Below are 12,633 nucleotides of genomic sequence, written 5' to 3' on the forward strand. Positions count from 1 at the left end.
CAGCATAGTGAACGCATTATTGTGGCCAAGATAGATACGAAGCCCACGCCTACTACAGTAGTACAAGTTTATATGCCAACTAGCTCTGCAGATGACGAAGAAACTGAAGAAATGTATGATGAAATAAAAGAAATTATTCAGATTGTGAAGGGAGACAAAAATTTAATAGTCATGGGTGACTGGAATTCGAGTGTAGGAAAAGGGAGAGAAGGAAACATAGTAGGTGAATATGGACTGGGGGACAGAAATGAAAGAGGAAGCCGCCTGGTCGAATTTTGCACAGAGCACAACATAATCATAACTAACACTTGGTTTAAGAATCATGAAAGAAGGTTGTATACATGGAAGAACCCTGGCGATACTAAAAGGTATCAGATAGATTATTTAATGGTAAGACAGAGATTTAGGAACCAGGTTTTAAATTGTAAGACATTTCCAGGGGCAGATGTGGACTCTGACCACAATCTATTGGTTATGGCCTGTAGATTAAAACTGAAGAAACTGCAAAAAGGTGGGAATTTAAGGAGATGGGACCTGGATAAACTAAAAGAACCAGAGGTTGTACAGAGATTCAGGGAGAGCATAAGGGAGCAATTGACAGGAATGGGGGAAATAAATACAGTAGAAGAAGAATGGGTAGCTTTGAGGGATGAAGTAGTGAAGGCAGCAGAGGATCAAGTAGGTAAAAAGACGAGAGGTAGTAGAAATTCTTGGGTAACAGAAGAAATATTGAATTTAATTGATGAAAGGAGAAAATATAAAAATGCAGTAAGTGAAACAGGCAAAAAGGAATACAAACGTCTCAAAAATGAGATCGACAGGAAGTGCAAAATGGCTAAGCAGGGATGGCTAGAGGACAAATGTAAAGATGTAGAGGCCTATCTCACTAGGGGTAAGATAGATACCGCCTACAGGAAAATTAAAGAGACCTTTGGAGACAAGAGAACGACTTGTATGAATATCAAGACCTCAGATGGAAACCCAGTTCTAAGCAAAGAAGGGAAAGCAGAAAGGTGGAAGGAGTATATAGAGGGTCTATACAAGGGTGATGTACTTGAGGACAATATTATGGAAATGGAAGAGGATGTAGATGAAGATGAAATGGGAGATATGATACTGCGTGAAGAGTTTGACACAGCACTGAAAGACCTGAGTCGAAACAAGGCCCCCGGAGTAGACAATATTCCATTGGAACTACTGACGGCCGTGGGAGAGCCAGTCCTGACAAAACTCTACCATCTGGTGAGCAAGATGTATGAAACAGGCGAAATACCCTCAGACTTCAAGAAGAATATAATAATTCCAATCCCAAAGAAAGCAGGTGTTGACAGATGTGAAAATTACCGAACTATCAGCTTAATAAGTCACAGCTGCAAAATACTAACACGAATTCTTTACAGACGAATGGAAAAACTAGTAGAAGCCAACCTCGGGGAAGATCAGTTTGGATTCCGTAGAAACACTGGAACACGTGAGGCAATACTGACCTTACGACTTATCTTAGAAGAAAGATTAAGGAAAGGCAAACCTATGTTTCTAGCATTTGTAGACTTAGAGAAAGCTTTTGACAATGTTGACTGGAATACTCTCTTTCAAATTCTAAAGGTGTCAGGGGTAAAATACAGGGAGCGAAAGGCTATTTACAATTTGTACAGAAACCAGATGGCAGTTATAAGAGTCAAGGGACATGAAAGGGAAACAGTGGTTGGGAAGGGAGTAAGACAGGGTTGTAGCCTCTCCCCGATGTTGTTCAATCTGTATATTGAGCAAGCAGTAAAGGAAACAAAAGAAAAATTCGGGGTAGGTATTAAAATTCATGGAGAAGAAATAAAAACTTTGAGGTTCACCGATGACATTGTAATTCTGTCAGAGACAGCAAAGGACTTGGAAGAGCAGTTGAATGGAATGGACAGTGTCTTGAAAGGAGGATATAAGATGAACATCAACAAAAGCAAAACAAGGATAATGGAATGTAGTCTAATTAAGTCGGGTGATGCTGAGGGAATTAGATTAGGAAATGAGGCACTTAAAGTAGTAAAGGAGTTTTGCTATTTGGGGAGCAAAATAACTGATGATGGTCGAAGTAGAGAGGATATAAAATGTAGGCTGGCAATGGCAAGGAAAGCGTTTCTGAAGAAGAGAAATTTGTTAACATCCAGTATAGATTTAAGTGTCAGGAAGTCATTTCTGAAAGTATTCGTATGGAGTGTAGCCATGTATGGAAGTGAAACATGGACAATAAATAGTTTGGACAAGAAGAGAATAGAAGCTTTCGAAATGTGGTGCTACAGAAGAATGCTGAAGATTAGATGGGTAGATCACATAACTAATGAGGAAGTATTGAATAGGATTGGGGAGAAGAGAAGTTTGTGGCACAACTTGACCAGAAGAAGGGATCGGTTGGTAGGACATGTTCTGAGGCATCAAGGGATCACCAATTTAGTATTGGAGGGCAGCGTGGAGGGTAAAAATCGTAGAGGGAGACCAAGAGATGAATACACTAAGCAGATTCAGAAGGATGTAGGTTGCAGTAGGTACTGGGAGATGAAAAAGCTTGCACAGGATAGACTAGCATGGAGAGCTGCATCAAACCAGTCTCAGGACTGAAGACCACAACAACAACAACAACAACAATATTTCATTCTGACAGCGTATTAATTCTGTAAATATTAGCTTCTCCAGTTTACTGTATTGTATTCACCTATTTTGACAATCTCGTGACAAATGATCAGGGTAGTATTCATTATATTAAAATGTTTTGTGTTATACATTCTGACATGTTCCACACCCTTGAGAATCATCTCATTTTTTCGGTGTATGTAACGAAAACTGAATCAAATCAAATGCAATCACCATCTCTCACCATGTAATAACTTCACTTCTTCTTCTTCCCTTGTCGTCTCCTGTTTTTCCAGTACTCATCCATCTCCTCCTCATGTTTTTCCCCCTTTATTCTATTCGTGTTGTTCTCAATCCCCTATTTCTTCTGCATTGAAAGCCTTTTATTTTTATTTTTTTTTTTTTTTATCGAGGTGAGTCTTTATGGACTGCGTGGTAACAACCGACTTCACTGTAGTGTCCATGTCTTGTTCTTGCTCCAGCTTTGACTTCCTGCCAGTATCTTCTGAGCCCCTCCAAGAAGTACCTTTTTATGCCCTTCAGATAAGGGTCCTCACTGTCTTTCGGATGTTGATGCCATGTTAAAACCTTGGTAGTTGGTCACCAATCTTCTAAATTTGTTCCTTTCAGGAATTTCTCTCTGAGATACCAATCTGCTTAAGATCTTTTTCACATTCTTTGAACCATCTCGGCCTCGTTTTCTTAGATAGGATGAAACTCTGTATTCTTTTTGATAGTCGATCACCGTCCATTTTCATGAGATGACCATAAAATAACAATCATTTCTTTGTAATGGATGCTGTGATAGGTTCTGTCTTGCTGCACGATTCCTCATTTGCTCTCATTCGCCATTGTCCATCGACCCATCTATTACCTTAGGATTTTCCTTAATATCCTACACTCACGCTTTTCCAGCCGCTCAGCTTGACCTTGTCTATTCGTGGTCAAAGTTTTGGATGCTTATAAGCCCTCAGGTTTTACAACTGTATTATAATGTTGGAACTTGGCCCACATACTCATAGACTTTTTGTTATAAGTATTCTTTGTCAGTTGGTATGCTTGGTCTAACTTCCTCATCCTGGCAATTGCTTCTTCTTTTAATCCATTCTCCTGGTGGATGACTTCACCGAGATACCTGAAATTCTTAATTCATCCGATTTTTTCCCAGGTTGGTTATCATCCATTCAGGTCCGTTACAGATGTTCGTCATATATTTTGTCTTTTGAATAGAGATCTGGAGTCTAACTTTTTTCAGCAATTTCTGACAGCCTATTTATCTTGTTGACTGCTGACTCTATGTTGTTAGCAAAAATGGCCAGGTCAGCCGCAAAATCTAAGCAGTCAATGCACACCCCTTTGTTCTTAGGACCAAGTCTGAACCACTCTTCATTTGTTTCTTCTTGGGCTAATAACTTTCTCCACTCTCGAGTGACCTTTTCCAAGACACAATTGAAAAGGAGAGGGATAGTCCATCTCCTCGTCTTATGTCCGTTCTGATTGTAAAGGGTTTAGATACCTCACCCATAAATTTAATTTTTGACGCTGTGTTAGTAAGAGTTTATTTGATCAGCTTTCTTGAGGTATTATCCATCCCAAACTTTTCCAAAATATTCATTAATGCCTGTCAGTCGATGGAGTCATATACTTTTTGAAAATCAACAAACATGACCACATAGTTATTTCTTCCAGTTTTTTGGACCTGATGATGTTCTTCAGGCTAAAGATCTGTTCTGCGCAAGAATCGCCCTTTCGGAAACCAGCTTGATAGTCCCCAATCAGTTGGTTACAATGACCTTCTATTCTATTCTGTATCACTTTGGAGAGAATCTTATATGGAACAGATACTAATGAGGTACCCCTATAGTTATTGACATTCTATTTATCACCTTTTTTGTGTAGACGATGGATTAAAGCTGACTGCCGTTCAGTTGGTATCATCCCAGCTCTCCAGATCTCCTCAAAAAGTTGGACTAGTATATCTAGAGTTTCATTATTTGCCAGCTTCAGTAGTTCCACCACTATTGAATCCTCTCCAGTTGCCTTATTATTCTTAAAGTTGTTGATGATCTCTTTGGTCTCCTCTTTACTAGATGGAGATTAGGGGTAGTTTGTGGATTGGGGCACATGCAGGGAATCTTTCTTTCGGTTCATCACAATTAAGTAGGTTTTCAAAGTAACGAGACATGATCTTGCAGTTTTCTTTGTTGGTCAGGCCGAGTGTGGTGTGCATACTGTAAGACCTTCAGTACACACACCATCAGATTATTTGACTTGTTGCTCTAACGAAGTAAGCGAGTGTCAGCAATATGTCTCGTGGTCTTATCATGGTGTGTTTATCTTCTGCCATTCGGTCAGATGATAGAAATGCCACTTGCATGCTTAGAGTAGCAGATTGACGGTGACCAACTTTAAACAGAATTTGATTAATTTTCACACACATTTACTAAAATAATAACAAATATAAAAATTACTTAACTTGGTTCTGGATGCTATTTACAGTTGACAATCTGAAGTTCTTTGGGATTGGTACGTTAATCTTATTCTCACATATATCTCAGATACTTGACAAAAGTGTCTATACATTTATCTTCATGGCTATGTACAGGAATATGGTAATCTTATCAGGCGCAGACTGAATCTTGACTATGGACTGGTACAGACAATTGTAGAACTCGACGGACTGGTACAGACTAATGCAGACTGGTACAGACTAATGCAGACTCATACAGACTGGTGCAGACAAATGCAGACTGACTGATTGAAGGTCTTTACACTCGTTATAATACCTCGCACGTTCATGTATCACTGCGCGAGTGTGATGCGCGAGGAGAAAATGTTCTATGTTAGCAGCAATCTCATTGGCTGCGTTACATACACTCCTGGAAATGGAAAAAAGAACACATTGACACCGGTGTGTCAGTTCCACCAGACTTGCTCCGGACACTGCGAGAGGGCTGTACAAGCAATGATCACACGCACAGCACAGCGGACACACCAGGAACCGCGGTGTTGGCCGTCGAATGGCGCTAGCTGCGCAGCATTTGTGCACCGCCGCCGTCAGTGTCAGCCAGTTTGCCGTGGCATACGGAGCTCCATCGCAGTCTTTAACACTGGTAGCATGTCGCGACAGCGTGGACGTGAACCGTATGTGCAGTTGACGGACTTTGAGCGAGGGCGTATAGTGGGCACGCGGGAGGCCGGGTGGACGTACCGCCGAATTGCTCAACACGTGGGGCGTGAGGTCTCCACAGTACATCGATGTTGTCGCCAGTGGTCGGCGGAAGGAGCACGTGCCCGTCGACCTGGGACCGGACCGCAGCGACGCACGGATGCACGCCAAGACCGTAGGATCCTACGCAGTGCCGTAGGGGACCGCACCGCCACTTCCCAGCAAATTAGGGACACTGTTGCTCCTGGGGTATCGGCGAGGACCATTCGCAACCGTCTCCATGAAGCTGGGCTACGGTCCCGCACACCGTTAGGCCGTCTTCCGCTCACGCCCCAACATCGTGCAGCCCGCCTCCAGTGGTATCGCGACAGGCGTGAATGGATGGACGAATGGAGACGTGTCATCTTCAGCGATGAGAGTCGCTTCTGCCTTGGTGCCAATGATGGTCGTATGCGTGTTTGGCGCCATGCAGGTGAGCACCACAATCAGGACTGCATACGACCGAGGCACACAGGGCCAACACCCGGCATCATGGTGTGGGGAGCGATCTCCTACACTGGCCGTACACCACTGGTGATCGTCGAGGGGACACTGAATAGTGCACGGTACATCCAAACCGTCATCGAACCCATCGTTCTACCATTCCTAGACCGGCAAGGGAACTTGCTGTTCCAACAGGACAATGCACGTCCGCATGTATCCCGTGCCACCCAACGTGCTCTAGAAGGTGTAAGTCAACTACCCTGGCCAGCAAGATCTCCGGATCTGTCCCCCATTGAGCATGTTTGGGACTGGATGAAGCGTCGTCTCACGCGGTCTGCACGTCCAGCACGAACGCTGGTCCAACTGAGGCGCCAGGTGGAAATGGCATGGCAAGCCGTTCCACAGGACTACATCCAGCATCTCTACGATCGTCTCCATGGGAGAATAGCAGCCTGCATTGCTGCGAAAGGTGGATATACACTGTACTAGTGCCGACATTGTGCACGCTCTGTTGCCTGTGTCTATGTGCCTGTGGTTCTGTCAGTGTGATCATGTGATGTATCTGACCCTAGGAATGTGTCAATAAAGTTTCCCCTTCCTGGGACAATGAATTCACGGTGTTCTTATTTCAATTTCCAGGAGTGTATTAATACGCGGATCGGCGGAAGCAGAATTTGGTCCGTCTCTATGGCAGCGCCATCTCATAGTGCGGAGATGGACGAGCGCTGCGCCTGCGCTGTTTTGCTTAGCGGGGCGCACTCTAGTGGGAAATTTGTGTACGCGCTGAATATGCGGAACTATGTACACAACACTGAGCTTTCCATTTTCATCTCTAAAACAAAAACTAGGGGCTTGGTATCCTTTCAAGTTCGATTTGATCGTCTGATAGAAGTCTCTGACATTGTTTATCTGGAAACGCTGATCGATCTATTCTAACTGCTGTTTCTCATGCAATTGCTTAGACCTTCATAGAGTTCTGGCTGCATATTTTCGAACTTCATGGAATACATCAAAATCATCAGGACTCCTGGTAGAATTCCACTTTTTCCATGCACTTGCTGTTTGGGCCACCACCTCACCACAAACCTCATTCCACCATGTATGATTCCTCTTTTTAGCTGTCAGGATTGTAGTATTAGCTGCTTGTTGGATCACGGAGGCAATGTCTGCCCATTTATGGGATTCAACTGTCAGTTACTGGTGGCATTGTTCCAATATGTTTTGATTGATTTTGATCTTCGCAATATCATATTTATGAATTTTATTTCCGGTTTTCACGGTCTTATTGAGAGGGATGAAATTAATTTTGATCTTGGAGAGGTGATGATCCTTTTAAATTCAGTATTTTATCTGTAAAAAGGTTTCTTTCTATTATTTCTGATTGTTTGATGTTGTTTCTTTCTTATTTCTGTAATCCATGCTATCATTGAGTCCTTCTTCCAGTACTACTCATTCAGTAGAGGTCTCTAAAAAAAGATTAATCTTCTTTTAGCCATTACTTCTGATATTTTCTCAAAATTTTTGTAGATCTCCTCATTACTTCTCATTTTCCAGCCATCTGTAGCTTGTATTGCAACCATTATTTTCTAATAATGCTCCTTTGAGGAACCTCTGTTCTGTCCAGCTTATAGTTCATCATTAGGCATCCTCATCCATATAAACATCCTGGTCATACCACTGTGGGATAGTGTTTTAGTTTTGTTTTTTTAGTTGTACATTTCTTGTTGTAAATATCCTTTGTAAAACGATTTGCTCTCTCCAGTTTGCTGACTCTTGCATCTACTGTTAATTCTTCTAGTCCATTTTGTTGTACAGTTTGTCCAATATATTTAAATTTACTTACTAATGCTATTTTACATTTTTGTTTTTCTAAGAATGTTGATGCATTGTTTGAAATTGTCATCAATGTTGTTTTTTCGGCTGAAATTTTGGGACCAGCTCTCTTTGCTATTTCTTCCAAAAGATTTCTTTCAATAACTGTCTGTCAGATTTTTTTGAAAGTATATCAGAATCATCTGCAGAAGCCAGGCAGTTTACCTTAATTCCATTTGTTATTCGTCCTAAAATTATTGGTTCAATTTTGTAATTTTTTTTTCTCCAAATTCCAGATACTTTCTATTTTTTCTAGAATGCAGTGTTACAGTAAAGGTGATAAACTGTCCCCTTGTCTAACACCAGTTTTTATTTCAAATGGTTGAGATACTTCTCCCATAAATTTAGCTTCAGTCATCCTATTTGCTAGTGTTTTGAAGATTATGTTTGCTTTAATACAAAATTCTTTGATGATTTTACCTATAATTTCTCTGCCTACCAAATCAAAAGTTTTCTTGAAACAAATACATGATACTATTATAGGTTTGGTGATTAGCAGTCTGTGGAGGATTATCGATTTTCTAATAAACATCTGCTCTGTGCAGGGTCTTCCCTTTCTAGAGCTCCTCGAGATTCTCCCAGTTATTTGTCTAAAGTTTCTACAACTCTGTCCAGAGAATTTTTGATAATATTTTGTATACCACTGGCAGAAGTGAGGCATCTCTGCCATCGTTGACATTTTGAGTGTCCCCTTTTTTTCATAGCTGTGGATTAATGCTTTCCATAACCTCTTCAGCTTTCCAAATGTTCTCAAACAGCAGTTGTAGATCATTTGTGTGTTCTGACTATTTCAATAATTTTGCTGTAGTGGAGTCTTCATTTGTTGCTCTGAAGTTTTGGAAGATTTGATGGCTTCATGAATTTATTGCTCTGTTAGTGGAAAATCTTCCTCCAGATGTTGTGGGACTGCTATTATATATTGCTACAATGTGCTGTTATTGTTGTTGTTGTTGTTGTTGTTGTTGTTTGGTTGCCTGTTCTTCAGCACTTTCTTTCTGTTTCCTTTATCTATTTGCCGCCATTTTAGCCCATTTACCGGTATTTTCAGCTTGTTCTTCACTTATTTGACCTTTTGGTGGCTCCTCTTGAAGAGATCTTATTTCTCAGCATTTAAAATTAGATCATCTGCTGCTCTTTCGCAACTGAATTTCATCATGTCCATCTTCCTTGACTCAAGATCCTGAATTTTCATCCTTAATTCTTGAACAGTCTCATTTCTCTTTTTGTGTTTTCCAGATGAAGAAACTTTTGGTCCTCAAAGCTAAGATTAGTATCAGTTTTTTTATTTGTTTCTGCCTATGGCTGCTATATCTCTTTAGTTAGAATATTTTCTCTCTCTGTATTTGATTATAGTCTAAGTCTGAATATTTTTATAAGTACATTTATTGCTGTAGCAATGAGTAAAATAAATTGTATTGCACTGCCTGTAGCATGTAGCACCATTTTGACTTTTAGTCCTCTTGCTGTACAAAAAGTAGCTTTGATGATTACTTAATACAAGTATTTTGTAAGAGCTGTGGAACGGTTAGTATCTGTTTATATTTTTCTGATTAATTCAAGCTCGTCAATGCACATCCTGTGTTAAGGAAATATTTGCACTGAATTTACTGTGTGTTAAATATAAGCAGTGGATCCATTGGGGTAGTCTGTTTGGTAGAAATATGTCAAGGTGAACAAAACAGGAGATGGTGAAGGAAGAGAGGGAAAAGAACAACATTTGCTTCTCATCAGCATTATAACTGGGTTGCAACATTCAGTGAAAATTATCTGTGACAGGAAGTTGTCATAAATACATTTTTTGAAGAAACTTTATGTTTGTATAAGCATTTATTAAATTTAAAAAGTTGGATTTCATCTGTTAATACAAAAGATAATGTTTTGCATTGCAGGCATGATGAACCTGTCAAAGATGAAGAATCGGCCAATGATTCTTATTGGAGGATAACAGTATGTATAACTTAAACTTGAGATTCTTGAAAATAAAGCTAGTCAGTATTTCTTAACAGTACTGATTTAAATACATCTAAAAGATCGCTGTTACCTAAATGAAAGTTGACGAGCAAAGTCTTAGTGGACATTTGTATAAAATTGTCATAGGTGTTATTTACAAGAAGAGTAAATAGTTTCAATAGGAATGTGGTGAGACATTTAACAAATGTCATGACCACACATTAATAGGACCTTATAACACTACCATTATGATATTAGTATGCTTTTACGTAAATAACAGAAACCCTGTCTCTATGTTGCCACGTATAACCCTCTTACTAAAATTTAGTTTAGTTTTAAAATAAAATACACTATCGAAGGATAGTCCTGTTTACAGGAAAAGATAATCAATAGAGTTATCCTTCTTACAGGATTTACCGTGTGTTGCGTCTAATGGATAAGTAAATTGGACTATTCACTTCTTTTCCTAAGATCTTACCCAGTGGCTAGATAGGAACACAGTATGAATAATAATATACTGAAGCTAGGAAAACTCATTTCCAAGTTCATTTAGTGGTTTAAAACATGTACTTAATGGTCACCAACCTATCCTGGCAATGAAATAGTGAAGTATTGGAGAAGCAGAAATGTGAATTTTGCCTACTTTCTTGCTACTGTTTAGTTTGGCTCTTCAAATAAATTACCCCACTTAAACAATTTTGGGCTACATCTTTATACATTATGTTTTTAAAAAAGAAAAGCCCAGTAGATAACTTCAAGGAAGGTAAAAAAAATTAGCCGGGGTGGGAGGGACTACCTTTAGAAAAGCACTTTCCATAATCAAGAAACTTAAATACTTAGACACTAAAGCACGCACTTTTTAACTGAACATTTCACTTAAAGAAAACCTCTTTCTTGGTGGAATTTACATTCAAAAGCTATTATTCTTTGAAATAATTCTGTGTAGCCATCTAACAGGTTCTAGTAACTTGGCTTCACTCTGATTGAATTTTATGTAAGCAAACCATAACACTTTACAATAGTTAAGAAAACATTTTTATTATTTACACTAAAGCAATTTAAATGGTGCCTCTTTATATTAACTTGGCACTTCATAAGTCTGTAAAACAGGACACTCGGATTAATCAAACACCAGGAAGGAACCCTATACAGATGTATGATTAGGATGAAATAACAGGGTGAGCCAGTTTCCGTAAAGTTCAAGAATGATTATTAAAACACATTTTAAATTAATGGTTCATGCTGTACAAAGGTAAAAATAGAAAAAAATCTTATCTGGTGGCTGTAGGCTTGAGTGTGGTGAACAGTTATGATGGCTACACTACCCACACTACGGCCTGCAAGTTTCTTGCTGTATGGGCTCAATTTCTCTTCTTGGCTTCATTTAGTTTTACATACAGTAGCTCAACAACTCGCAGCTATGCTGTAAGCTGTTTGCAGTCTTCAACCGAGGCATTTTTATGAAAATTTGCAGGCAAAGCTTCTGCTCCACAAAGGAGTTACCTCAATCACTGCTGCCTTCAGACTGTGTGACTTACTTCCCGAACTTGCTCAAGGTAGCACGCCAGTTCGCCTTTCGCACCTCTTCCGTGCGCCACAGCCATTTTCGTTTCAAACAAAAGCACACTGGTTTTTACATAACACCTATTTCTTACATTGTTCCTAAGCATGACCATTTCTTAAATTGTCAAATATACATCAACATGAACAATTTATACACACACATATTTTTAAATACAAAATGTTATCAAAACATTATTTAGACACTTGGTATCCTTTGTAGAGGACTTGGGCAGGTTTGTCCCATCCTAGTACACATTATTTTGTTACTTCCCTTCAGATATTCCATTTAGCTACATCTACAATAATTCCCAATGTTCTGACTTTTGAGGTGTCCAGTGTGGGTTGCTCGCCACTTCCTGGGTGTATTGTATCGAGTTAGCTTTTTCAAATTTCCATGAGGGTTTATCAATGTATTTTGTAACTGATATTTCAGCACCAATGATAACTTTTGTGAGCCAATGTACACTCCTTGAAAAATGTTTAGGTACTACTATTGAGTGATTCAGTGGTAATTTGTTCTCATCAGTGGAAAAGATGGATGGGTCAGGTTTTGTATCAGTTTCCATCTGCCTGCCCAAAACTTTTTAAATTCCTTGGCATCAAACTTAGATAATTTCTTGTGTGTTGATCCATTCGAACAATGGTTCTCTATTTTTGTCTCTATTTATGTATCTCCAGGTTGTGTTTTGGAATTAAAATCTTAAACATATACGTGCTGTCTAGTTGCTGTGTGTAAGACTAGTGTCAGACACTTTCCGTTAGGTGATTTGTGGACTGATGTAATAACCAGGCCTTTGAGTTTTATCCTAATTACTTCTACATCACTAATTTTCTGACAGCTTAAGCCAGCATAATCCAAGAGCTGTTTCTTTTTTCATTTATTGTGGATGCACCTAACAATTGAGAGGAGTATTGATATTGCTTTATATTGCGTAATCTTGCATGTAGCTGCTGAATTATCACCTAAATGCATTTCC

The 12,633-nt window shown here is 39.5% G+C and overlaps 1 protein-coding gene across 1 annotated transcript in view; it reads left to right on the forward strand.

Moving 5' to 3' along the window:
* The window catches only part of LOC124592030 (molybdenum cofactor biosynthesis protein 1-like), a 49,288-nt gene extending 39,200 nt beyond the window's left edge, over positions 1-10,088 (forward strand). Inside the window, exon 4 of the mRNA XM_047131789.1 lies at positions 10,033-10,088. Within this exon, the coding sequence (XP_046987745.1) occupies positions 10,033-10,088 (56 nt within the window). The remainder of the gene's footprint in view (positions 1-10,032) is intronic.
* Positions 10,089-12,633: the final 2,545 nt, after the last annotated feature.

Source organism: Schistocerca americana, unplaced genomic scaffold (assembly GCF_021461395.2).
Source record: "Schistocerca americana isolate TAMUIC-IGC-003095 unplaced genomic scaffold, iqSchAmer2.1 HiC_scaffold_89, whole genome shotgun sequence".
NCBI classification, from domain to species: domain Eukaryota; kingdom Metazoa; phylum Arthropoda; class Insecta; order Orthoptera; family Acrididae; genus Schistocerca; species Schistocerca americana.